This window comes from Narcine bancroftii, chromosome 2, assembly GCF_036971445.1.
Source record: "Narcine bancroftii isolate sNarBan1 chromosome 2, sNarBan1.hap1, whole genome shotgun sequence".
NCBI lineage: Eukaryota > Metazoa > Chordata > Chondrichthyes > Torpediniformes > Narcinidae > Narcine > Narcine bancroftii.
Genome location: NC_091470.1, coordinates 190,870,003 through 190,893,632, shown reverse-complemented (window position 1 = coordinate 190,893,632; position 23,630 = coordinate 190,870,003). Strand labels below are relative to the sequence as shown.

Below are 23,630 nucleotides of genomic sequence, written 5' to 3'. Positions count from 1 at the left end.
GGGTTCTGCTAAAGGTCATCAAGAGAAAGTGGTCGGAGCCCAGGTGGACAGGACCCTACAGAGTGGTGGAGAGGACGTCCCAAGCGGTTCGACTACAGGGAAAAGGCAAGACGTGGTATTATTGGAGTCGGTGAACAGCAACGGACCCACCTACACGGACACTGGAACAGATTCGAACAGAGATGACTGGGACCCTGTGAAGAAACCATGGACTAAGAACACTTAACACGTCCCTTTTTAAAGAGACTATTGGACTACGGTGACTGTCTATCAGTGGTTGACAGAATAATCAATTTATTGGCATCAAAACAATGAAGGGAGCTGGGATGAATACTATGTGGGGACTGTGGGGACTGGTGTTCCGAGCCCTTGAAGGGGCTGGGGAAGAAAACCACTGTATGAAGTGTTTGCACTTGGCTGGGGGTCGCATAATGAAAAAGAACAGTACTTTGCTGATTGGACTCACTTTCCTGAACACTTTGTGGGGACTCACATGGGACGTAAGTGTGTGCATAATGGACGCGTGTATGATGTTAAATTCAATAGGGGATCATTACAGTGCACGCCAAATCGAGACCGCTGTCCCTAAGGAGTAACATGGTTTTGTGCCCTGGAGGGAGACCGAGATAAGGAGAAAGGGGGCTCAATACCCATTCAGAGGAAACAGTGGGAACCCATGTGGCAAAATGGAAAACAACCATACGTATGGGACAAAGATAAGGGGGATATCTATGCCAACGCTAAACGCCAGGCAGTCACTCACGGAGTAGGTGACAATGAATGGGTAGACCTTTGCCAAACTACGGCAGAACTCTTGGGGGTAAAAACTGTTGGGTATGGGGACCCACAAGAGATGGGTCATGGCCATGGAGCGGGGAGCCCCTGGAAGTGTGGGAGTTGATGAGTTTTCACGGATCGGCAGATGAGACGTGGCCCCGCCAGACATGGCATTTAGCGAATCACCCATTAGGGGAGGAATGTATCAGGAAGGAGCAAGGCAATCATTATAAAGGAGATTCGAGATGCACAAGGGTTAAAATCTTGGGGAAGTTCCCTCGATGGCATCCTCAGCGACCCCGGTGGTTCCTGGCCCCACAGAATGAAGCAAATTGCAGACCTATAACAGATAACTCCAGTGGGAAAGTAGTATGGAATTGCACAGGGGATAATCCATATGAAGGGGTTCCCTCACTCAGACAATTGTGGGCTCATCCCTCTCCACACGGATTTTCCCCAGAGGGTTTATATTGGATTTGTGGGAATATGGCATACACTTTTTTGGAGCCAGACTGGAGGGGAACTTGCTGTATAGGTATCATTCAACCACAATTTGTGCTTTTACCCCAGAACGACTCCCATCAGTTAGCTGTGCGTGTATATCAGGGGCTCCGCCAGAAGAGGGATTTAAAGATCGGTGAGTGGGGAGAGGACTGGCCTCCAGAGCGCATTATTTCTTATTATGGACTTGCCACTTGGGCCCAGGATGGGTCCTGGGGATATTGAACCCCAATTTACATGATAAACCGTCTGATTCGTTTACAAGCTATTTTGGAAATTATCACCAATAACACCGCCACAGCCCTTGATCTGTTGGCAGAAGAGCAGCAACAGATTAGGGCCACGGTGTTTCAAAACCGCTTAGCATTAGACTACTTGTTAGCCACTGAAGGGGGAGTGTGTGGGAAATTGAATCTCACTAATTGTTGTTTAAAAATCGATGACAATGGGCAAGCAGTAAAGGAGATTTCCTCAGGCATTTGCAAATTAGCTCATGTCCCGGTTCAGACCTGGCGACCCTGGGGCAGCTCATGGCTAAGAAATTTGTTCTCTGGAGACTGGGGATGAATACAGACTGCAGTGCTAGTTGCTGGAGTGGTGGTGTTGGCTTTGATCCTGATCCCGTGCATCCTTCCCTGCCTCCAGTGCCTGATTCAACGAGCGTTTTCACAGAGAGCCATCCCCAGACCCCAAGGCATGTATTTGTCCCTACTGCCTCCCAAGAGTATAATGACTACAAGGGGTCAGAAATGCCGATCCTGGCAGTAACTCCTGAGGTCTCGGCCGAATAAGGTAACAGGTGGTTGGTCTCAGTTTCATGAGACCAAAAGGGGGACTGTTGGAATCTAGGGGTTAAAACATTATGAAAGAAATTATTAATTAATAATTTTGTATTTACTGCATGGTTCAGGGAAAAAGAGGAATGTGATTAAGTGGCAATGGCAGCATGGAGCAAAGTTGGCTGAGCAAAATTGTCTGCTCCCAAATACAGGGAGAGGAAATGCATAAAACGATTTAGGAGGAATGCTCAAACTGAAGGAGGTGGTGAGTAGCACAGGAGACACAGGCCAGACCAGAACAAAGAATGGCCTGCAAGAAACAAAGGGAATGGAAAACCAGTCTAGGAGGAAGATTAAGGCAGGAGGAGGTGTTAAAGAGAACAGCAGAAATTGGCTAGGCAGGGACAGAATGGTGATTAGAAATATCTGGGGATGAATTAATTTCTGATCAACACAACAGGATAGTCTGGCCTGGAGGATTAAGATGGGAGTGCTACACCCCAGATATCTGCAAAACAGGAGATGACTTGTGATAACCCTTATGCAAAAAGATCTAGCAAAGGAAGACAACTTTTGTTCTGTATGATAATGAAATCTAGCAAAGGAAGCCAACTTTTGTTCTGTATGATAAGGTTGATCTATATAAACTGAGCCAACTGGACAATAGGGGTCAGTCTTGGGGAATAGCTCACTGTGCAGGTGACCTATGAACTAACGACTGACCCAGAGGTCTGTTAAGTTTTATTCTTGTGCTGTGTAATAAATTGACTGTTGAACTGAACACCTTCTCCTATCACTTCATTCAAAGAACACGCTGGACTCAGACCACACATAGACTAAATTAAGAGTAAGGTAAAGCCAGAGTCCGACAAGAAGAGTAAAAATACAGAACTGACGTTTCGGGCTTGAGCCCTTCACCAAGATATGAGAGAATGCTGGCAGGCATCCAAACAAAAAGGTGGGGGGGGGTGGGTGGCTGGCAAAGGCAGATGAGAGGTGAAGGGAGGGAGGGGACAGCACCAATGAGGGGGAGAGGGAATGGCTGGATGAAAAAGGGGAAGGGAGGGGAGAACTGGAAAGACAAGGCAAGCAGGTTAGCAAAAAGCAGAGAAATCAATGTTAAGGCCATTTGGCTGGAGGGCGCCCAGACGAAACATAAGGTGTTGTTCCTCTAATCTGTGGATGGTTTGGGTGGGATAGTGCAAAAGGCCATGGATAGACATGTTGGTCTTGGAGTGTGACTCAGAAATTGAAGTGATGGGCTTCTGGGAGGTCGCTGTTGTTGTGGATGGAGAGGAGGTGCTCAGTGAAGAGATCTCCCAATGTGCGACAGTCTCTGCAATGTAGAAAATGCCACAAATGGAGTACCAGATTCAGTAAACTAGTCCTGTGTTGCTTCACTTGAAAGGCTTGTTTGGGGCCACGGACTGAGTTGAGAGTGGAGATGTGGGCGCAAGTGTGGCACCTCCTGGCCACTGGGGAAGAAGTGAAGTGTTTTCAGACCTTGTGTGTGGAGGGTAGAGGTACAAAAGGATTGGACATCCACTGTGAAGATGGGATAGTCCATTTCAGGGAATCTGAAGTCATTGAGGAGATGGAGGGGATGTGAAGTGCCGTGGATATAGATGGGGAGGGATTGGACCAGGGACAAAAGATAGTGTCAAGGTAAGATGAAAGTACTCTGGTGGGGCAGGAGCAGGCAGAAACAATGGGTCTTACCTGAATGGTTGGGTTTGTGTATCTTGGGTAGAAGGTAGAAACAGATAGTACAAGGGTGGGAGAGAATGAGGTTGGTGGCCAAGGATGGGAGGTGACTAGAGGTTGGAGATGGTGGAGATGGTGGCTTGATTTGTAGTGGGGGTTCCTGAGGGAGGGGTTGATAGGGGGAGGTGTCTGAGAGCTTTCAACTGGCCTCAGCAAGGTAGAGGTCAGTGTGTCAGACCACAACAGCCCCATCCTTGTCTGTGGGTTTGATGGTCAGGTTAGGATTGTTGTGGAGAGAGTGGAGGACAGTATTCAGAGGAGGTGAGATTGGAAAACAAGAGGGGGGGGGTGATAAAATTCAGACAGTTGATGTCTTGATGGCAGTTGGGAATAAAAAGTTGCAGAGCTGGCAGATAGCCAGGACAATGTGTCCAGGAGGAGGAAGAAGGCTTCAAGTGGGAGAAAGGGTTTTGGGTGGGGGATGGTGAGTCATGGTCATGGTGGTGGAGGCAACGGAAGAAGAGTTCAGCATCGTGGCATGCGCAGAACTCATTGAGGTGTGGGTAGAGGGGGAAGAAGGTGAGGCATCTACTGAGAGAGGAAGGTCAGAGGGGATAATAAAATCCAAGCAGGGGTCAGAGTGGGAATCGGTGTTGGGGGAGCTGGAGCATCATGAGGTCCGAGGGTGGAAATGAAATGTGGGGGTGGGAAGGACAAGGGGCCTTGGGGGGGGCAGGTTGGTGGTGGGTGGAAGGCAGGGGATATCAGAGAGGGAAAGTGGGGCTAGGAGAAGTAGGGGTGGGATGGTGGAGGAAGGGGAGGTCAGAAGTGGGTAGAGGAAGTTAGGGGGAGCTAGGGAGAGGGGGGAGATAAGATCTGAGGGTTGAGAAGAGGGGCTGGAGTAGGGAGAAAGGTGCAGGATGATAGGGAGGGTGTAGTGATGGGGATAAGTGAGAGGGATCCAGCAGTGAGGTCTAGTAACAGTCTGTGTCGAGAGCTTCGTGGTGTGGGTCAGCGAGTGAGGCTCCAGTATCTTCTCCTGCAGGTCTAGCACTGGAGTCAGCCATTGGTGTTGGGAGCTCCGGTGATTAGGGGATTATTGCTCAGGTTGGAATGGGCAGCTGTGGTGAAAGGAGTACCTTTGGTTTGGTGGCTGGGGCCCAGGTTGGTGTGGGCGGCTGTGGCATTGGGAGCTTTTTGTGGTTAGTGGCTGTGGGGTTTGGAGCTCTATAGAGTGGGTGGCTGGGCCCGGGCCTGGATCAGGTGGCCAAGGTGTTGGGAGCTCCGGTGAGTTGCTGATGTGGGGAGCTCTGAAGAGCAAGCGGCTGGGGCCGAGATGGGGGAATCACAGGGGCTGCAGTCTTAAGGGAGATGAACTTATGGTCCTTGATGGACACAAGGTGGGTGTAGAATTGACAGGTGAACATGTGCATTGGGTAGCAGACGTAGAATAGGGGAGGTCTGCAGGTAGCATGCACAGCAAGGTCCATCACAGGCCCTGACCTGCCACCCGTAGAAACATAGAACATTACCGCACAGAAAACACTCGTTCTGGCCTCATAGTCTGAGATGAACTATTATTCTGTCAAGTCTCACTGGCCTGTACCCAGTCCATAGTCCTCCATACCCCTCCCTTCCATGTACCTGTCCAAATTTTTATTAAATGTGAAAATTGAGTTGCATTCACCACTTTAGCTGGCAGGTTGTTCCACACTCCCACTTCTCAGTGTGAAGAAGTTCCCCCTAAACATTTCCCTTTTCACTCAACACATGTCCTCTGATTTGTATCTCACCTCCCCTCAGTGGGAAAAACCAATTTACTTTCATTCTATCTGTACCCATCATCATTCTGAATAAATCTGTCAAATTTTCCCTCTTTCTTCTACAGGGAAAACCTCACCTGTTTAACCTTTTCTTGTAACTCAATTCATGAAGTCCCAGCCACATCCTAGTCAATCTTCTCTGCACTCTTTCAATCTTATTGCTATCTTTCCTGCAGTTAAGTAATCAAAACTGCACACATTTCTCCAAATTTGGCTCCACTAATGTCTGTTGCAGAAGAAGGTGCCCGTCATCATAAAGGACACCTTTCACTCTGGGCACAAACTCTTCTCACTGCTACCATTTGACCCTGAGACAGGCACATGGAAGTAAGAAAAATGGAGGGAAGGACTAGATTGTTGTGGAGTAGGTTAATATTCGTCAGCAGAACATTGTGGGCTGAAGGGCCTGTACTGTGCTGTCATTTTCTATGTTCTAGTACCTATGTTGTGGTCCTTGTGATGTGTGGGGCTGGAGAAGTTTATCAAGTGACCAGTCCACTGTGACCTGTTCAATAGCACCATGAGGATGATAGGGAAGAACTTTAGGGGCCGAGTGGTGGAGGTGGAGCAGGGAAGGAGATGAGGAAGAAGCAGAGAGGCTTCAGCGAAATGAAGGTTGGCTATGAGGGATGTGATAACCTGGCGCTTGGGACAGAGGGTGGCAACAGCTCACATGGGAAGAAAAGAAAAGTGGAAGGGGGTCCAGCTCTGAGTGGTGAGAGGGTGACGGGAGTGAGGTGATTTCCTGCAGGGTCAGTCCTCCTGACACCATGTTGGGAATATTGTCCACGTCGGGTCTCCCAGACCTCCGGAAGAAGGAGCCTGCAGGCAAGCAGCAAAGGCTTCCTCGACTGAGACCTGGGGAGGAGGGTTCATCTTGTGGGAACACATGCCCGTTCCCTCCAGAGTTTGGGAGGATGAAAGTGCATTGTGTTGAAACATGCAGAATTCTTGCAGAGCCAGAGTATTGATGCTGGAAATTAGATTTTCTGGAAGCAAGGCCGATCAGGCTCAGATTGAATGGCCCTCATCCTGTTCCTGGGGAACTATTTTCAATTCTGTGCCTGTGCAGGTTTTGCCAAAGACTATTTTCTAACCTGTCTTTTATTAACCAGTAAAATTGAGTCACCCAGTCTCTCGTCATCAATGAACCAGTGTGATGAGTGAAGCTCGTTTATTCAATAACATCACAGCAGGTTTTAAGCATTTTCAACTGCAAACATGTGAGAAAGTGCGAAGGGTTTTCAGAAGCAAAGCATTGATGTGTCACATGACTGGACAATGGCTGGGTCACATGACTGGGCAATGGCTGAATCACATGACCACATTATAGCTGCAGCACTTGACCGCACCACTGCCGGGTCACTGGGCTGCACCACTGCTGGATCACATGACCATACCCTTGCCAGGTCACGTGACCGCACTGTGGCCAGGTCTACGGCTGTGCCAGGAGGAATCCCTGGAAGCTGAGTGAATCTGCCTTACTCCACAGGTTGCCAGTGAGCAGTTCCACCCACACCTCATCACCTTTGTGGAGCTCAATGATGATGTTCTTTATGGAGGTCTGGGAAGTTTTGTTGGCCAGCACACTGTGGATCAAACTCACTTCTTTGCCATTTTTCATCAGAGCCACATCGGTCTGCATTCCTCGGCCTGGCAGTGAGGAGTAGCTGAAGAAATACACACCACATCTTGGGCTGGTGAACTTCCCAGTCTTGGGGTTGTAGCCTCCACCCATGTTCACAATGACCTCGTCGTAGATGATGGAATTCACTGGTGTCACGATCTTGCCATTCCCTTTGAGCCACACATCGAATATAACCTTAGGACCTGAAAGACAAAATGGCCTCTTGATATAAATATTGCCAAGATGACCCTTCAACTGTGCAGTGGCAGCACCAACTCCAACACTGCTGTCAGAAATTGAACGAGGAAGGGACCCTGCTACATTTGGGGAGGGTCCGGATGACTTGCATCTCCAAGGCTACAGAAACCTGCTGGGGAATGAGTGCGACTTCTCAGTTTTGTTATTGCAACTGTTTCCCATGGGCAGGAGGGCATGAACCAATATTCACCCACACCCCACTGAGAGACCATGTTATAAGGACTGAATGCCCAGCAAGAGGAACTTCTCCAGTGCAGAGGAAGCCACGTTCTAGCACTGAATCCTCACTAAGAATAATCATTCACACTCACCGCAGATCAGATCGCCAATTGTCCTACCACGCCTTCAACCACATCACACTCTTGTTGCTTGTTTGGGCTCTGGGCGTCAATGTCAGGAATTCAGATTTTGTCTGAGATGGTCTTTGCTTTGGGAAACAGGTTCAAAGATGGATCGCACTCAGTCCAACAGCTATCGGGCTCTTAAACCTCCCCCGACCATAACAACCCTTCCCCCCCCCCCCCACCAAAGATGTCCGCACCATCCACATAACAGGTTTTGTCACCACTCGCCAACTGCAAATATATTTATTTATCCCTTTCTTCTTTTACATTATGATCTTCTCACAATCAGAATTTATTGTCAAGAACATGTCATGAGATTCATTGTTTGGTGGCAGCATCATAGGGTAAACATTTATCTAAATCACCTGAGAAAATAAATAAAAATAGCGCAAGAGAAAAGAGAAGTGAAAGCCAGGCAGAGTCTGTGATTCATTGTTCATTCAGGAATCTGTGTGGGAGAGGGGATAAAGTTTTCCATGTGCCGCAGAGTGCTCATCATCGGGCTGCCAATGGGAGCAGAGTCTCTTCTTCTGAGAGAGTGGGGAACACAGGGGAGGGGAGAATAGTGACCAGAAAGCAGAAATGGAACTGTTTGTACCATTGGGCCGTGGTGTGTGTTGTTTGTGCCAATGGTTTCGTCGTGGAGAGCACAAAGTTCCTTGGTGTGCACATAAAGGATGAGCCATCCTGGACCCCCAACATCTCCTCTTTAGAAAGGAAGGCAACAGCAGTGCATTCATTTCCTGAGCATTGGAGGAGGGCAATTGGCCCCTATCTGGACAACATTTTCCGGGACTGAATCACTAAAGTCTGCAGACAAAACACAGAAAAGCTGGAGGAACTCAGCCGGTCTCGCAGCGCCATCGGAAGGAAAGATACAGAACTGGTGTTTCAGGCCTAAACCCTTCCTCAAGGTAGGAGTGAGGAAAGACAGGCTTCTGATTTAATGGTTGGGGAATGAAGGGGGGAAAATGGGAGGGGCAGGGGCAGTACTACAGACCAACAGACAAAATGGGGTAATTCGAAGCAAGAGGAAGGTTAAGAATTGATTTTGGCTGTGAAAGGAGAAGGGGAAAAGAGGGGAAGAGAGAGAGAGAGTGTGAGAGACAGGGAGAGAGTGGGGGAAAGAAGACTGGGGGGGGTTGGTTTCTAATGGAACCCAGAGGTTGACATTAATTCCATCTGGTCAGAGGGTGCCCAGATGGAAGATGAGGTGTTGATCCTCCATTTTGCAGGTGGTCTCAGTCTGGCGGTGCATGAGAGACACATCAGTAAGGGAATGGGATGGAGAATTGAAATGGATGGCTCAGTCTGGCAGTTCACTCAATTAAGTGTCCTGTCTGGCTGCATCATTGAGTGAAACAGTAGCTGCAAAGCATTGGACTATAAGTCAATACAGAGGGTCATCAAAATGGCCAAGAAGATCACTGGGGTCTCCCTTCCTTCCATTGATGAGAATCATAGGGACTGTTGCTTAAATAGGGCTGAAAGAATTATCAAGGACCCTTTCCCTCCAGCATACAGTACCTTCAACCCACTACCACCAGGAAGAGGTACGGGAGCATCAAAATCAGAACTGCCAGGCTGGGGAAATGTTTCTTCCCACAAGCTGTGAGATTGATGAACAGTATCCTGTAACCGAATAAATCCACCCAAAATTTATATTTATTTGAAACTATATATGTGTATATGATTATTATGCACTGTGGTCTGTTTCATCGGATTGTACAGGTACCTCCAAATGATAATAAACTTGAGTGAATGTTTGTTGAATGTTTGTAGCTGGGAATTCGCAGCAATTAAGACTTTCTTTCTGTCTGTACTTATGTATATGACAATAAACCTCATGGAGGGAAACGTGAAAGTCTGTATAAACTGTGATGGTAGTAAAAACACACAGAAATGCTGGAGCAACCCAGCCAGTTTCACAGCCCTCCGGGATCTAAAGATATTTCCCCGACATCTCAGGCCTGAGCCCTTCTGCAAGTTGTGATAGTACTGATTCTATCACCAATGTGTATATGTACATATGTACAGATGGTAGTGTAGGATGACTGTGATTGGCTGAGAGTGTAGCCACACCTACTGGCAGCTCTTAAAGGATTGCTCCTAGCCAGACCAAGTCATTCTGGACTGGTCAACCTACTTGTGATATGCTCCAGTCTTTTAGTTAATAAAAGCCTTGGTTTGGATCAACAAGTCTTTGGTTCTTTCGACACGCATTACACAAAGGATGAAGTAAAGTACTGGAATGAGTAAGAATAAAGACTGAAGACTGGCTGGGGGCAGCGGTGGATTAACTACCACCTGGGCCTTAAGCTGAGCTTTAGTAAGGCTCCCCCAACCTCGCCCACCTGTCCCACAGCCCCCCTCCCCTTGTCCCACAGCCCTCCACCCTTCATTGAATGGAATAAAGTGACATTGTTCCATTTATTTGCCTTTGGGCGTGATGCCCCAGACATTCAACATGTACCCGCCAGGGATGTGCTGAGAATATACCAATTTATGTTTGTTGGAGGAGGAGAGGAAAATCTTCATTAAAATCAAACAAAACTTCCTGACAAAAGCCGTCTCCCAGCCCCAAATAATTTGAAAAGTCTGTTAGTAACCAAAGGATAAATAAAACCAGTTCTAAAAACAGTCTCGATACAAAATTACACAGGAGAAGGGAGAGTCTTCTTTGAAAAGTAAACCTCAGCTCCACAGGAATATAGTGATAGTTAAGTCTTTAGCTCCTGTGGACGCTGCGAGACCTGCTGAGTTCCTCCAGTCCGGTCCCGCTCCCTGCCAGGGTGCTCAGTGACCAGGTGTGAGGGAGCATGACTGACAATTGTCATTACCAAATCCGTCAGGGAGAATGGGGCACGTCGTGGTGATTGGCCTAGAGGCAGGTCTGAGAGAGCAACAGGTTTCTTAAGGCGAGCATTGGTGGAAGACAGGGAGCAGGGATGAGTGGATGGGTACTGTGCATGACAATGTACACAATGTGATCACGTGGTTTAGTTGCAGTTCATGCCTTCTCTTTAAGATGGGCGAGATGGGAACGGTTTCTGTACTGTTTTGAATTGTGGGTAAAAGCACTGACATCTCTCTTGCTGTGCCCCAGGTTAAGAATTCTGCTCCAACAGCACTGCTCCCCAGTGGTGGGTAGACCCAGGACCAACATGAGCCCGTATTGAGAGGTGTAGCAGTGGTTGTGATGGGCCCCCTTACCTTCTGAGCCCCATTGGTTTCAGCCCACTCAGACTGCCACTGGCCGAGGGAGGGTTCCACACCAACAAAAAAACCGGGGGGGGGGGGGGAGAATTGATTTTTGGCTCTGTGAAAGGAGGCAGAGGGAAAAGGGAAGACAGAGAGAGGGAGAGAGTCAGTCATAGAGAGAGTGAGAGAGAGAGAGAGAGAGAGAGGAGAGAGAAAGAAAAGGCAACACCCACACAGTTGTTGACGTTTCAGAGTTGGGGAGAGGTCCTGGGGGAGGTTGGGAACGATGGCAGTGCCAGTGAAAAGGCAGGTGTGTCTGGGACCCATGGATGCAACTCGGGCTTGAAGAAAGAACTGAAGGTGGAGACACTGATGTTAATGCTGTCTGATTGGAGGGTGCCTGGACACAATATGAGGTGATGTTCCTCTAATCTGCGGGCAGCCTCGATTTGGCAGCACGAGACCATGGACAGACAAGCCAGTGTGGGAATGGGGTGTGGAATTAAAATGCCACCTGACCTTTAATTTTTTTACATTTTAATTTAATTTAGACAGCTCCGTAACAGCACCTTCTGGCCCATGAGCCTGTGTCACCCAAATACCCAATTAACTTAAAATCCCCATACATTTTGATGGGAGGGAGGAAACTGGAGCACCCAGAGAAAACCCACGTAGACACGAGGAGAACTTACCAAATCCTGACAGGCAGTGCCAGATTCAAACCCAGGTCGGTGGTGCTGTAACAGCTACACTAACCATCCTGGTCACTTCCTCAAATTCGCATGAAACCACTTCCCTCTGTTCCCTGTCTCCAAACCAGACTTATCTTGATTCCATCATCAAATTTCCCCTCAACCTCACAGATCAAAGCAGAACCACCACCTGCTTCTCCGGTCTCACCCCAGACCTGAAGCTCCTCGTCACTGAAATCGGATTCTCCAGTTGTGACCTGACACAGATTCAACCAAACCCCTGACATGTAGATGAAGAATTGCTGAACAACTCATCAGGTCAGGCAGCATCCAAGGGTAGAAATGATCAGTCAACTAATCGCATCCGAAGCCTTTATCAAGATAAAGTTAGAAGGGGGATCATAAATATATAAAAGGGGAAAGAAGAGGGACCCAGAGGTGGGTCAGGTATCATTGTGGGAGATGGAGAGAAGGTGGAGAAGAGTTAGAGAGAAAAATATAAGGACTGAGTTGTGGTATTGGTGGGCAATAATCATGAAATGAATGTGTCATCGGGTTAAGATATTGGATACTTTGAAACAATTATCATAACTATAGACTTTTTAAATGATTATGTGACTTACTAAGAAATGGATATTGAGACCCCCACCCAGACAGATCAGCTGCAACTAACAACATTCCAGACAACTATCCATTTTAACCTCTTCCATAAAGCCATCTCCTGGTCCCCTCTACACCAATCACACTATTACCTTCCGGTTACACATAACAAGCTGTCAGACGCAGCCCATTCATAAACGGGTTCCCATCACCCAAAAACAGCTGACGGGACTACAAGCTGGTCAAGCAGAATGGAGAAACATCAAAAGCCTGCAGAACAACCAAGGGCACCCCGATGGCTTTATTTCAGTGTCTGCAATTCAACTAATCCTGTTAAAAATAATGCATATGGAGATCGCTTGGGAAGCAAGTGCCAAGAGCCAGACTAACACTGTCTTAAATGACCCTTTGAACTACTGTGTTACGTCTGCCACAAATCCATATCTTTTAATTATGTCATGCACATATAGAAAGCCAATCAATGATAACCCTTTTCCTGCCTTGAGCAAACACTGACTGTAACACCCCAGCTTGTAACAATATCCTCAAGGGAATGGTCACTTAATCATATGCAGTAAAAATGCCTTAAACATTGTACCCTGTAACCTTGTACTTTGAATGAGGTTCAACGGTATTAGGGAGGTGACCTTGTCTACCCAAATTACTGCTCATTCCCGCTAGCGTGACTCGAATAAATTCTCTGTGTGTTGTACTTTGTGGTTTGGTTGTACATCTTGTACCTTGACAGGGCTAAACTATTACAGAGGGAGGTAAAGAGATGGATACAGTGGGATCACTAACTGTGCCACCCAATCTGTTGTCAGTTTTGGAGAATGATGGAAGAACCTCTCACTGTCTCTGGTCATCAACACTCCTTTGTCCCCAACCAGTCACTGCACTGATAAATTATCTCATCTCGAATCCTTGATTGACCACCTCGACCCACAAATGCTGTCTGACAGCCTGAGCTTCTCCAGCAGTTCTTTGTCTGCTCCAGATTTCAATGACTGCAGCCTTTGTGTTTCCCATTTACTGCAGATGCCCAGCCACTATTTGATGCGATTATTCCAACATTTCCTGGTTTCCATGCAAGATCCCTGACTTGATTGTTCCCTCGAGTTCCCCGTCACAGATACAGCAGAACTGCATTTTCTCTTTCAATAATCTTCCATCCTCATTCTACAATTCATGTGGGCAGGAGGACCGAGGAATGGTTGGTGGAATTTAATAGAGAAATAGGTCGGGTCCCATTTTGGTTGGGCTAACATGGGTAGGCCCTACACAGTGAACGGCGGGGATCTGGGGAGTGTTGTGGAGCAGAGGGATCTGGAATTACAGGTACATAGCAGATTGGAAGTGATCTTACAGGTAGATAAGGTGATCAAAAAGATTTACAGCACATTAACCAACATTAGGCAGGGTATTGAGAACAGAGGGTGTGGAGAAGATTTATGAGGATGTCATCAGAACTTGGGGGCCTGAGCAGCAGAGAGAGGTTGAGCAGGCTGAGGCTTTATTCCTCAGAGTGCAAGACGATGAGGGATGATCTCATAGATGTGTACAAAATCATGAGAGGAACAGATCGTGTAACCGCAGAGAGTCTTTTGCCCAGAGTAGGGGGATCAGTAACCAGAGGACAGAGATTTAAGGTGAGGGGGGAGAGATTTAACAGGAACTTGAGGGGTAACTGTTTTACACAGAGGGTGGGGTTGCATGGAACAGGCTGCTGGGGGAGGTAGGTGAGGCAGGGACTGTTGCAACATTTGAGGAAAAGATGAATGCGTATCTAGATGGGTGGGTTTAGACCAACATGGCTGAACACAGGCAGATGGGACTAGTGCGGGTTGGACATTCTGGTCGGCATGGGCAAGTTGGGCTGAATGGCCTGTTTCTACACTGTGTGACTCACCAAGGTTCACATCAGCCTGAGGTCCCAGCTTCTCCACTGTCTCCTCGATAAACTCCAGAACATTGTTTTCTCCAGACATTTCGTGGACATCTGCCTAAAATAAGAATATTTTTATCACAATTTACATCCTGAACTGATTCAGAACTGGTGCTGATTTCAGTGAGTGGTGGAGATGTTCGATTGCAGATGTAGTGGAGTTCAGATTGGATGACAGATAAATCTCTTCATTGAGCGTGTTGGCCATCTCCCACACGCAGCAGACTCCACCAGCAGCTGGGAGGGAGAGGAGATTTGTCCACTGGGATTGGGAAAAGGGGCGTCCTTTCCACAGTCTGTGTAAAATTATTTTGCTGTTCAATCCCAAGGAGCTTGATGAATAAGGAGAGATTGGGTCAAATCCATGTGTATTCAGGAGTGAGAAAGCTGAGAATGTCTGACAGATCTCTCGGTGAAGCACGGAAGTCTGCAGACTCTGTGATTGCAGTCAAAACAGGAAAATGTTGAAGGAATCAGCCAGTCTTCAGGGGTCCAAGGAGGTAAAGATTTCATGAGGTTCTTCAAGGTACATTGAGGAAGGGCACAGACTCGACATCGGTGAGAAAACTTTCCCTCCTATGGATGCTGTGAGACTGGCTGAGTCCCAGCATTTCTGTGCTTTGAGAACTCTCAATGATACTCAGTGTGAGAAGGACAGTCTGGACCAGGGGTCAAGGTCACTGCCTGAGGAGAAGTGGCAAAATGTACAGGAATGAGGACCTGTGGAAGTCTCTTGCACAGACGATGGTTGAACCCTAAACCCACGTCGTCGAACTGGGAGAAGATTGGCGAGGATATTTATTTATTTTTAATTTACACATACAGCATGGTGTTATGGATTGGGTTAATAAAATTATGAAAAAAGTATCTTTAAAAAGTCTTGATTGTGGGGGGAGGGTGTTTAGTTTAGGTAAACTTCACAAACAGATATTAACATTTCACAAAAGGCATCACCTTTAAAATGAAAGAGCTATGAAGAGACAATGGAAGAGAACGTGACCATTTTACAAGTAGGTATTAATGGATCATCAGGTTTACACAGAGCTTAGTCTCATGAATTGAAAATCTTGTGCTGTTAAGACTAGGTTCGAAAATTTAAATTGCTGGTTTAAGGTTGCTGTTCTAAGAAGTGTCATGTGGTTTTGCAAACAGAGCGAAGGAAAAAACATGTGATTCTTTTGTGGGGGGGTGGGGGAGGAGACAGAGAGAGAGTCAGATTTACAGCAGGATTTGGTTCTGGAGGGTATAAGACCCCATTTAAAGATGGGTTTGGGTTCTGAGTTCAGTTTATTCTAAACCCTTGTACTCAATTACAAGCTGGCTACTGTATTTCTCCTGAAAAAGAGGTTATCTTTTGGAAAACCTGGAAGAAAAGTTATCTTTTGGAAAACCTGGAAGAAAAGTTATCTTTTGGAAAACCTGGAAGAAAAGTGATCTTTTGGAAGAGGGGGCAAATTTCTTTGGCAAGACATTTGCTGATTGAAGAAGATCATATTGTGTGTGTCTTGTGAACAACGAATATCTCTCTGGAACCAACCTTCCTTTGTGGTAACAATTTAAGTTAAAGCACCAGAGCCTGGTGAAGATTGTAAATGTTAAGTTCTGCACTCAGTATGAACATTGCCTGATCCCAGTGAACTTGGAGAAGTGAAAAGTGAATCGCGGGACCGTGAAACAAAAAACTTTCCTGAACATATACTCATGATATACAGATATACACGTGCACTTAGAATGAAAAGGGGGTTAAGTTGTCAATAGTAATAAGTTAAAGATTGACCTTGTTATTATGTTTTAAGTAAATTAAAAGCTTTTGTTTAAGTAACCATTGCCTGGGTGAATATCTGATACTGCTGGTTTTTGGAGTCCTCTGGACTCATAACAATGGTAACAGGCCCGTCCAGAACATGAATGCCTGCTGCCCAAGTACACCAAAGTGGGGATCACAGTTCGTGCAACAGTTGGCGTCACTCTGTTACAGCACCAGCGATCAGGACAGGAGTTTGAATCCCACACTATCTGTAAGGAGTTGGTATGTTGTCCCAATGTCTGCATGGGTTTTCCTCGTGGTATCCTGTTTCCCCGGGGGGGTTGCGGGTCATTTGGTTATAACTGGGTGGCATGGGCTCAGGGCCAGCTTTTAAAATTAAAATTTTATTTATTAATTGTGGTAAGTCATACAATTAAAAAATACAACTAAAAGAAATACATAATACATACATGATATTTTTATAAATACCTGTATACTCCCTACAACCCCCTTCCCTAACCCACCCACCCCTCTCCGCTCCCTCTAAGCTATCCAAAAAGGAAAAAAAAGAGAGGAGTTCACATAACATAAACTTCTCAATCAGTTATTTGCCCTGGTTCGGAGCAGCACCATCAATGCGTGGGAAGAAGATTAATAATTCAGCCCCATATATTCCAAATATAGGTTCAGTTTTAACAAAAAAGGAATGATCATTGTGTAAATTATATGTTATCTTTTCCAACGGAATACAAAATCTCATTTCCAAATACCATCGCTGAATACTCAAATTAGTCTAATTTTTCCAAGTAATTGCCAAGCATTTTCTAGCCACAGCTAATGCCAATCTCAAAAAAGCAATTTGAAATTTATTTAGTTTTAACTCCAAACTCAATTTCTTTATATAACCCCAATAAAAATACCAAAGTGTCAGGTGGAATTTTCAATTTAAAAATAGCTTCTAAAAGTTCCTTATATCTATCCCAAAGAGGTTTCACTGCCTCACATAACCAAGTAGAATGTAAAAAAAAACCAAATTCCTTACAACATCTCAAACATAAATCGGAAGAAATAAACTTATATTTCCTTAATTTCTCTGGGGTCAAACATAATTGATGAAGAAAATGATAATGAACCAATCAATACCTTACATTTACAATTTTAGTCATACAATCCTCGCATAGCTTCATCCAATCATCTTGAGAAATAGAATTAGACAAATCTTTTTCCCATTTTAATTTAGATAGAAAAACATCTGTCTTGAGCATTTTATTCTGCAATAAAGCATACATCTCAGATATAAATCCTTTCTTTCTAAAAGTTCAAATTTAGACTGCCTGGGTAACTTTAACGTACACCCAAAATTATCCAACAAGGCTTTAATTTGATAATAAGTAAAAAGAGTATTCAAAGATATTTCATATTTCTCTTTCATTCTTTGAAATGAAACAAAATACCCTGCTTCGTAACAATCTTCTACCAGTTTAATACCTTTCTGATCCCACGGCTTCATAAGTTGAATAATTTTGAAAATTAGGAAGTTGCAAACCTCCTAATGGATACGTCCAAGTTAATTTCTGCAACAATACCCTTACCATTTTATCTTTCCAGAAAAACTTCCTCCACCAAAGCATTTAGGTCTTTAAAAACATTTTGAGGAATCTTTCAAGGAATAGATTGAAAAAGAAATTGAATTAGAGGAAAGATATGCATTTTAATACAATTAACTCATCCTATTATGTAAATCTTCCCACCGATTCAAATCAATTTTAATTTTTGACAGTAAAGGTAGGAAATTCAGTTCATATAAATGATAATAATTACGATCTATCTAAATTCCTAAATACTTAATCTGATCCGACCACTTAAATTTCACAATATGCCTACTCAGAGAGTAATCCGTTTCAGCTAATCCTTTCCCCAATTAATTTTATAAACTGATATTTCACCATTCAGCTCCAATCTATCATGCAGACTCCCCAAAGATTTGAAAGGTTGTGTTAAATATATCAGAACAAATGTATTTTATATTCATCAGATTTCACCTTAATACCTTTAATATTACTATCTTGTCTAATCATCTGAGCCAAAGGTTCAACAGCCAATGCAAATAGAGCTGGTGACAAAGGGCAGCCTTGCCTAGTCAATCTAGTTAACATAAAAAGTAAAGATACCTGTCCATTTGTCACAACTCTAGCAGTAGGTCTTCTATATAATCAATAAAAAAGGGCCCAAAATTGAATTTCCCCAAAACTTTAAATAAAAAACTCCATTCCACTCTATCAAAGGCCCCGTTCTGCATCAAGAGAAATAACCATTGCCTGGTCAGATTGCTCCCGGGAAATATTAATTAAAGAAATCAACTTTTCAATGTTATCTGCTGAATATCATTTTTTGATAAAACCCGCTTGGTTTACATGAATTAAACCTGGTAAATATTTTGCTAACCTATTAGCTAGAACCTTTGCAACAATTTTATAGTCAACATTCAATAAGGAAGTAGGTCTATAAGACCCTGATTTTAATTGGCCCCTTCCCTTCTTAAGAATAACTGTAATAATTGCTTTAGAAAAGGAATCTGGAAAGGAAAAATCCTCTGTCTCCTGTTTCAATACATCCATCAATATAGGAATTAATAAGTCTTGAAATTCTTTATAAAATTCAGAAGTAAAATCATCATCTCCTGGAGACTTTCCACTAGGCATAGATTGAAGTGCATCTGTTACATCTTTGACAGTGAAGGTAGCATTCTAATCCTTAATATCCTTATCCTTCAAAGAAGTTAAATCCAAATCAGACAAAAAATTATCAATTTTAACTTCATATTCCAATTCTTCAGAAGTAACAATTTTTCATAAAATTTACCAAACACCATTAATTTCCTGAGGTTTATATGTAATCATTGAATCATGTTTAATAGCATTTATTATTTTAGAAGCTTGTTCCTTTTTTAACTGCCAAGTAAAAACTTTTTGAGCTCGCTCACCCAACTCATAATATTGCTATCTAGTTCTCTGTAATAATTTCTCAAATTTATAAGTTCAACATTTTTCAACGGTAAAGGATTAAATCTCCAATGATAAACATTTTCAATTCTCTCCGAACCAGTGCACATAATTAATAACAAAGAGGGATTAGACAAAATCCTACTCTTATATTCAGCCTTCAAAACTTGACCTTGTAATTGTGCTGATTCTAAAAATAAATCTATTGTAGAGACAATGGAAGAGAACTTGTGACAATTTTACAAGTAGATGTTAATGGTTCACTGTGTTCACACAGTGCCTAGGCTCGAGAATTGAAACTCTTGTGCTGTTAAGACTGGGGTTGGAATTTTAAATTGTTGGTTGAAGGTTGCTATTCTAAGAGGGTTCATGTGGTTTTGCAAACAGAGAGAAGGAAAAATACATGTGATTCTTTGGGGAGAAAAAGAGAGAGAGAGTCAGATTTACAGCAGGATTTGGTGCTGGAGGCTGTAAGAATGGTGTTCCTGCTATAAGACCCCATTTGAAGATGGGTTTTGGGATCTGAGTCATTCTAAACCCTTGTAGTCAATTACAAGCTAGTTACTGTGTTTCTCCTGAAATAAGGGAAAAGGAAGAGCTCTGTGGTAACCTGGAAGAAGAGGTTATCTTTTGGAAAATCCAAGAGGGGCCAAGTTTCTTCGGCAAGACACTGAAGTGACTGATCGAACTTGGAGAAGTGAAAAGTGAATGATTGGACAGTGAAGCAAAGAACTTTCCTGAACACAAGCACATTACATACACGTGTGCTTAGAATGAGAAGGAGGTTAAGTTAAGTTAAGTTAATATTAATAAATTAAAGATTGATCTTGTTATTATGTTTAAAGAAAATTAAAAGCAATTTTTGTTTAAGTAACCATTCTAGGTGAATTTCTGTTGCCTGCTGGTTTTTGGGGTCCTCTGGGCTCGTAACGACGGTAACAGGCCCATCCACAACATCAACGCCTGCTGCCCAAGTATATCGAAGTGGGGATCACGGTTGGTGTAGCGGTTAGTGCCACTCTCCGTTACAGCACCAGCGATCAGGACAGGGGTTCCAATCCCACGTTGTCTGTAAGAAATTTATATGTTCTCCCCGCAACTGTGTGGGTTTTTCCTGGGGGGTGGGGGTCCAATTCCCCAGGGGATTGCAGGTGACTTGGTTGTAATAGGGTGGCATGGGCTCAGGGCCAGTTTTCAGCCAAGTGGACCAATTGCTCCCAATCGGGGCCCCACGCCAGGGTAATATCTACTCTAGTCTTGTCACATTGTCACACAACAACACATTGCAACATACCCCTAACACAGTGCACACTGCAGGTTTTATAGAGAACAGCAACAAATTTAATGTTCTTCTGAATTCTTAAAAAGTCAGTAGTGTTTGTTTGTTTTTAACTGTACAGTAGAAGTCCAAAATAATGACCTCATAGTTAACTTTTTAAAACTCGGTCGAAATTTAGAGCCTCTGATGCTCAAGTTTTGAACATGTGTCCACTAAAGATGCTTAATTAGTGTTAACAATCATCTAACATCTAACAGCCATTTTTAGCTGCGATTCCATGCCATGAACAAGCCACACAATCACTTGTAATATTGTGCTGTAATTGTTTGATTGCTCACTATTCTACCATAGAGATATAAACTCTATAATAAACTTTATTATATCTCTAAGAGTCTACAAACAATGGGGTCCCACAAAATAATGTTTCCAATTGGACCCCGCAGCTCCTAAGGCCGGCCCTACGTGGGCTCATGGGCCGAAATGGCCTGTTACCGTTTAAAATAAATTACAAACCCCATATGTTTTGAATGGTGGGAGGAAACTGGAGCACCTGAAGGAAACCACACACACACAGGGAGAACATAAAACTCCTACAGGCAGTGCAGGATTCGAGCCTGGGTTGCTGGTACTGCAACAGTGTGAACACTAGACACCATACTAACTGTGCCGCCTGAAACGTGTTGCCAGAATTCGTTGGCTTGCGCTAAAGGAAAGGTCGAGCAGGTTAGGGATTGATCCCTTGCAGCACAGGAGGATGAGGTGAGACGAGGAATAGATTGGGTGAATGCAGAGTCTTTTCCCTAGAGTTGGGGAAATCGGTAACCAGAAAAAAAACTGATGAAGACTAAAAACTAAGATCTAAAAACAAAAAAAATCCTAAATCCCACCTCCCCCGCAAACCTAAACTAGTCCCAATAACTACATTTAAATCTAAGTCCATATCATGGCTCTATATTAATTTGGATGCTTCTGTTGAGACTCAAATATCCCAAAAAGAACATTTTTCCAAAAACTCTTACTCATTTAGGGAAATCTTCACTGGTTTGGAGAATTCCAGACAAAATAGAAATGTATAATTTTAATCTCATTATTCTAGCAGATGGGCTCCAAGTCTGTCAAAATTCAAAATATTTACCCCTTGAATTATAAGTCCTTTTTTCTAAAGGAAGACAAAGTTGAATCTCTGTATGCCATCTTTCTAATGTTACTGAAACATCTGATTTCCATGTAGCAGCGATACATTTCCTCGCCATTACTAAAACTAACTAAACAAATTTCAATCAAAAATCTGGCGAAGATCATTTAAGGGTTATGCTTTCAACATTTCCTAACAATAATAATTCAGGATTTAATGGAATTTCAACACCAGTAATTTGCTGTAGAAATTTACTAACAGAAACTCAAAAAGGATTAACCTTCAAACAAGACCATGTAGAATGAACAAAAGTTCCAACTTCTTTTCCATATCTAAAACCTTGGTCCAATATATTTGATCTCCATCTATTCAATTTCTGAGGTGCAATATATAATTGATGTAAAATGTTTTAGTGCAGTAATCTATGTCTTACATTAATAGCATCAGGTATAACTTCTTCACATAAATCTGGCTAGTCCTGCTGGTCTATTTGTGAGACTTACATCTTGTTCCCATCTTTCTTTTGAGTTTAACAGGCCTGCTTTAGGCGTTTGTTCTTGTAACAACATATACGCTATTGAAATAATTTTTTAGTCATTCCATCCACTATAAATTGTTCTAAATCTGTAAGACTTTTTAGAATCTTATCGGATCCTAATTTCTCTTTGAAAAAGGCTCTTAATTGAAAAGAACAAAATAATGTATTACGAGGAATATCATATTTAATTTTTAATTGATCAAATGACATAAATCTATAATCTCCTAATTTTGCAATTCCTTTATTACTCCAAATATTTCAAAAGGGATAATCTTTTGAGAAAATTAAGAGAGGATTAATTAATGGCACTTTTGACGATAAAAGATTTCCATCAATTTCTTACTTGACTTTATTCCAAATATTAAGAAAATCCTTTAATATCATGGCATCTTTATTCATTGGTATTAATTTTGGTTCCCATTTGTAAATAAACTCCTCTGATATAGTTTCTCCAGTTTTATGTGAGGAAATTGAAATGTTCTTTTTAGTGTACACCCGGTGACTAAGCCTGCACCGATCTCTCAGGCAGAGAACTCCGGTGATTCGCCTCCTCAGGCTGAAGGCACCCTGTACCCTGCCAACACCAACGTTCAGTCTCTTATCGCTGACAATCCACTGTTTTGATTTGCTACCCAAGGAGATTGACTTGTGTTTGTCCCGGATTATAACCCAGCCCTCACGCCTTTGCCCCTTTATTTTGATTGTTGCTGTCTCTCCATAACCTGCTCAATATCCACATTTGGAGAGAGGGAGTGAAGGAGAGTGAGCGAACGAGAGAGAAACCCATGAAGAGGAGGTTTTTAATTCACAGAGAAAGGGGGAGAATGAGGTCTGAAAAACTCTGGCAAAGATAGATGCTGAGCAGCAGAGGAGAGAGAGAGAGAGAGACAGACAGACAGAAATAGAGAAAAAGTGAGATAGATAGAGAGAGTGTGTGTGTGTGAGAGGGAGAGAGAGAGGGGGGGAGAGAGGACAGAGAGGAGGAAAGTTGGATGAGAGGTGAAGAAACCCATTGGAAGAGGAGGAATGAGGCTGAGGCTTTGTCTTTACCTGGACAACTGCTCCAAGACTTTCCGATGCCCAGGTCTGCAGGAGAATCCAATACACCAGATGTCTCTGTGAAAGAAGCAAAAGGGCTTTAGAAAGATGGATAGAATTGACAATTCAATGATTCACATGACCAGGGATCTGCTCTACCAGTCTCTGAGGCTCCATGTTCCTGTCCTCACAGTCTTGGCCACACTGGCAGTTTTGTGCCTCTCACTCTCCAACTGCTTTTATAATTATTCCACCTCACACATCCGCCCCTTTCCTTCAGATAAGCGGGTCACTATGGAGATGGAATCAGCCACATCCTGTCTCCTCGAGGTGTGAGGTGAAAAATATTGCAACCACTCTGAGAGGATGTGCTGGGGGTGGGTTTCATGCCCAGAGTCCAACTGCCCACCAGGACACTTTGGTACCACTTCTCTGGGCACAGACCAGGAGGCTGACCCCTGCAGAACTGGGCCAGGCCACACAGAGAAAATCCAGGGAAATCTAAACCCCCACTTACTCTCCAATCCCACCCCCAAACAGGTCTCAGGGCAGGCAGAGCACTCAAGCAAAGGGTCAACCCAAAGGGAACCTTGTTGTCTGACCATCCAGAGAATCTGACTCAGGGCCTGCCCGGCTAGTG

The 23,630-nt window shown here is 44.0% G+C and overlaps 1 protein-coding gene across 1 annotated transcript; it reads right to left on the bottom strand.

Annotated features, from left to right (window-relative positions):
* Window positions 1-6,744: 6,744 nt before the first annotated feature.
* On the bottom strand, window positions 6,745-23,234 carry LOC138754844 (complement C1q tumor necrosis factor-related protein 3-like). Its single transcript, XM_069919738.1, has 4 exons — window positions 23,150-23,234; window positions 23,003-23,068; window positions 14,216-14,309; window positions 6,745-7,414 (listed from the first exon to the last, which is right to left on the bottom strand). The coding sequence occupies exons 1-4, from the start codon at window positions 23,165-23,167 to the stop codon at window positions 7,020-7,022; spliced, it is 573 nt and encodes a 190-aa protein (XP_069775839.1). The 5' UTR covers window positions 23,168-23,234; the 3' UTR covers window positions 6,745-7,019.
* Between the last annotated feature and the right edge of the window lie 396 nt (window positions 23,235-23,630).